The 3,602-nt window shown below is 39.0% G+C and overlaps 1 protein-coding gene across 1 annotated transcript in view; it reads left to right on the top strand.

Moving 5' to 3' along the window:
• Positions 1–2,513, top strand: part of LOC144976805 (tubulin beta-4B chain-like) — a 9,434-nt gene extending 6,921 nt beyond the window's left edge. Inside the window, exons 4-5 of the mRNA XM_078921277.1 lie at positions 463–1,138; positions 1,805–2,513. Coding sequence (XP_078777403.1) covers positions 463–1,138; positions 1,805–1,941 — 813 coding nt within the window. The 3' untranslated portion in view covers positions 1,942–2,513. The remainder of the gene's footprint in view (positions 1–462; positions 1,139–1,804) is intronic.
• The last annotated feature ends 1,089 nt before the right edge of the window (positions 2,514–3,602 follow it).

Below are 3,602 nucleotides of genomic sequence, written 5' to 3' on the forward strand. Positions count from 1 at the left end.
ATTAAATTTTGCCAAGTATAAAGTAAGCTCAATTTTAGACATCAAATGTTTATCCTTGATTTTCTTATTTTACATTATATTAATTCTTTACCAGCGGCTTTTTAAAATTTTTTATTCAACCTATATTAGTGTAATAAAAGCAGTCTTATCTTAGTACTTAACATGAGTATCGTCATTAGCACAATGGAATCCTGATTTAGTCAACACCATCGGACAAAGAGGTTGGTTGACTTTCAAATTAAGGAACAGAAAACAAGAGGTGTTGACTTTAAGCAGAAGTTGATTTTATGCGGATTTCACTGTACTCTATCTTACTTGAGGTTCCACAAATAATGAAGAGCACGTTGGAATTGCCTATGCACCGCGCCATGTGGGTTCCCATCTGCTTAAACAAGATGGGGGAAAACAGATAGAGGACTTCTCAAATTTTCAATAACAATTTAATTTTAATCTCTTACACAGGTATCGGACACAGTTGTTGAACCCTATAACTGCACTTTAGCCATCCACCTACTTGTAGAGAACACCGACGAGACATACATTATCGACAACGAAGCTTTGTACGATATCTGTCTGCATACGTTACGCCTGAACACGCCAACCAACGGCGATTTGAACCACCTGGTTTCTGCAACAATGTCTGGTATCACCACATGTCTTCGATTCCCTGGTCAACTGAACGCCGATCTCCGTAAACTTGCTGTCAACATGGTTCCCTTCCCACGGCTGCACTTCTTCATGACTGGCTTTGCCCCTCTTACATCACGTGGCAGCCAATGGTACAGGAACCTCACTGTGGCAGAACTCACCCAGCAAATGTTCGACGCTAAGAACATGATGGCCGCCTGTGATCCACGACACGGCCGATATCTGACTGCCGCTACTGTTTTCCGAGGCAAGATGTCCATGAAAGAAGTCGACGAACAGATGCTCAATGTCCAGAACAAAAATAGCCGTTATTTCGTGGAATGGATTCCAAACAATGTGAAAACGGCTGTGTGCGACGTACCACCTCGCGGCCTCAAGATGTCTGCCATCTTCGTAGGCAATAATACCGCCATGCAAGAGCCCTTCAAGAGGGTTGGAGAGCAGTTTGCTGCTATGTTCCGTCGTCGTGCTTTCTTGCACTGGTACACGGGTAGGTCTAATATTTCATTGTGGAAGTCATTCGTTGGTTCATCAATCCTGTCATTTTCTCAAAGTTGATGACCCAAAAATTCGATCTTCTCCCTTTTCCTAATTTCCCTTTAATCTCCTACCAGTATCTTCTCCTGGGGGGGGGGGGGGGGGGGGGGGGGGGGCTACATGTTTACCTATCTATCCACAGTAAGATTTTTCAAACGATAGCTTTATTCTCAGGTAGGGTCAAACAATAATCCTTTTCTTCTTTTTCTATGACAGTCTGTTCATTACTTTGTCTAAATCTTTAACGAGTTGATATTTTTCTCTTGACAAAATGTCAGGGTCTATACTTGATCATAATATAAAAATTACATTAACCTCGTTCTAATACACATCTTTGGTGGCTTCCTCAGTAATGCCGTACTCCTTTGCTAAGATTCCTCGGCCAACCACACGGAACTCAAACTCCATTTCGCCGAGTTTAAGCGCACTCTATTTTACATTTTCCAAATCCCAAACTTGCGTTGGATCTTTTACAATAATTTGACATATAATTTAACTCATAATCGTACCATCATCACCATCATCATCAACACCATCGTCATCATCATCGTCGTCGTCGTCATCATCATCATCATTATCATCATTATCACGAACATCATCATTATCATCACAATTTCAGGTGAAGGTATGGACGAGATGGAGTTCACCGAGGCCGAATCCAACCTCAACGATCTGGTATCGGAGTATCAACAGTACGAAGAGGCGACGATTGAAGATGCCATCACCTTCGATGACGAGGAGGAGGAAGAAGCATAAGAAGATAATGATGACGGTTTAACAAATATGATGACGAAACAAAACTCATAAACCATAACAGTCACCTTGTTTCCTCGATCCATCCATGACATCTTAAAAAATGATTAAAATAAGAAAATGGAACTAAAATCAATTTTTAAATCAAACCTCAAATCACGTTGCTTCGATCAGTGAAACATCAAAAATTTGTGCAAATGGGCATTAATAATGACAACTCAAAATAAATAGAAAAATCTTTAAGATTATGTATAATAATGTACATATCTCCTCTAAACCAATTATCATATCTTTGAATCTAACATTCTCTTTCTGATAGAAGTCTTCCAATGTTTATCACTGTCTAAATACCCAAAACTTTACAATTTCTTATGACTAAAAGTTGTGATTCTTTAGTTGAATAACAACGATATGTAGGCATTTAACATCTTTATTTTATCACAAAGATAATATCTTATACAATTGATATCAATCTACTTATAAGATAGAAGAATTTTATAAATAAATTTCTGAAAACATCGTTTACAAATAAAACCATTCAGTGGCACACTTATCAACATGACAAACAACATCAATGGACGTGTTTGACTGTTTGTATTTATCATTTAATCAATGTTTGGTTCGGATTTTAAATTGATAAAAATGGTGAAGTGAGAATTCATAAAAGATCTTGAGGTTTAGGTAAAGGACGCTATATAAATTTAATACCCTGTCTGGTTGGCAAAGTTGTTTGAAGCTCGAAGAAGTAAACACAATGACTATGAAACTAGAATGAAAGCTTGAAAAACTCACAAAGACAAGGTTTCCCCTTTGTCAACAAATGATAAATGATGTGTATGGTCTAACTCTCACCGGAAACTGACTCCGACGACCCGACACCGTCGTCTTCCGGATAAATACGACGGGCACGGCCACGGATAATAATAATAATAATAATAATAATAATAATAATAATAATAATGATGATGATGATGATGATGATGATGATGATGATGATGATGATGATGATGATGATGATGATATATCTTTATTGTCCTAAAAATAGTGGCAATTTGTCATTTGGTTACACATTTATAACAATACGATATGTATATTGACATAGACACACTCACACATATGCACACTAGTAACATCGTAGTCATCGTCACCATCATCGGCATTGAAAAGAAGAGAATAAAGAGAGGAGCCGCTAGACCTACCTATACCAAGCACCCGACGTCCTCTGCCGTTTTTATTTTTTTCGAGCTTGATATAGGTCTAGCGGCTCTTCTCTTTATTCTTAGTATTTTGTCCGTGCCTGACGTCTTTGTCCGGAAGTCGGCAGTGCCGGGTCGTCGGGGTCAGTCTCCGGTGTGGGTTAGCCCTAATGGTCATCATAGACGCTACGTTTTGTTCCGGTGCGGGGCTCGTCTAGGTCGATGTGACCCAATCCATGCCTCAGTCGCACAGGATTTTTGCCCACACACGGTGAGGTATTAAACACCGACCGTCACTGGTCCCAGTCACTGTCTCCCTATTCTATTTTTCGTCTTGCTCACAATCGTTATTACTTCTCACAAAATTATATCAGACAATTGAAGGAACGAAATTGACGTCACTCAACCCTTTGTTATTGTATTAAGGCAGCCATTTTGGTATTTAGTTCTCACTAAATTATACCAATC

The sequence above is a fragment of the Berghia stephanieae genome, chromosome 7 (assembly GCF_034508935.2).
Source record: "Berghia stephanieae isolate SIO BIC M18660-M18661 chromosome 7, UCSD_Bste_1.3, whole genome shotgun sequence".
In the NCBI taxonomy this organism is placed as follows: Eukaryota; Metazoa; Mollusca; class Gastropoda; order Nudibranchia; family Aeolidiidae; genus Berghia; species Berghia stephanieae.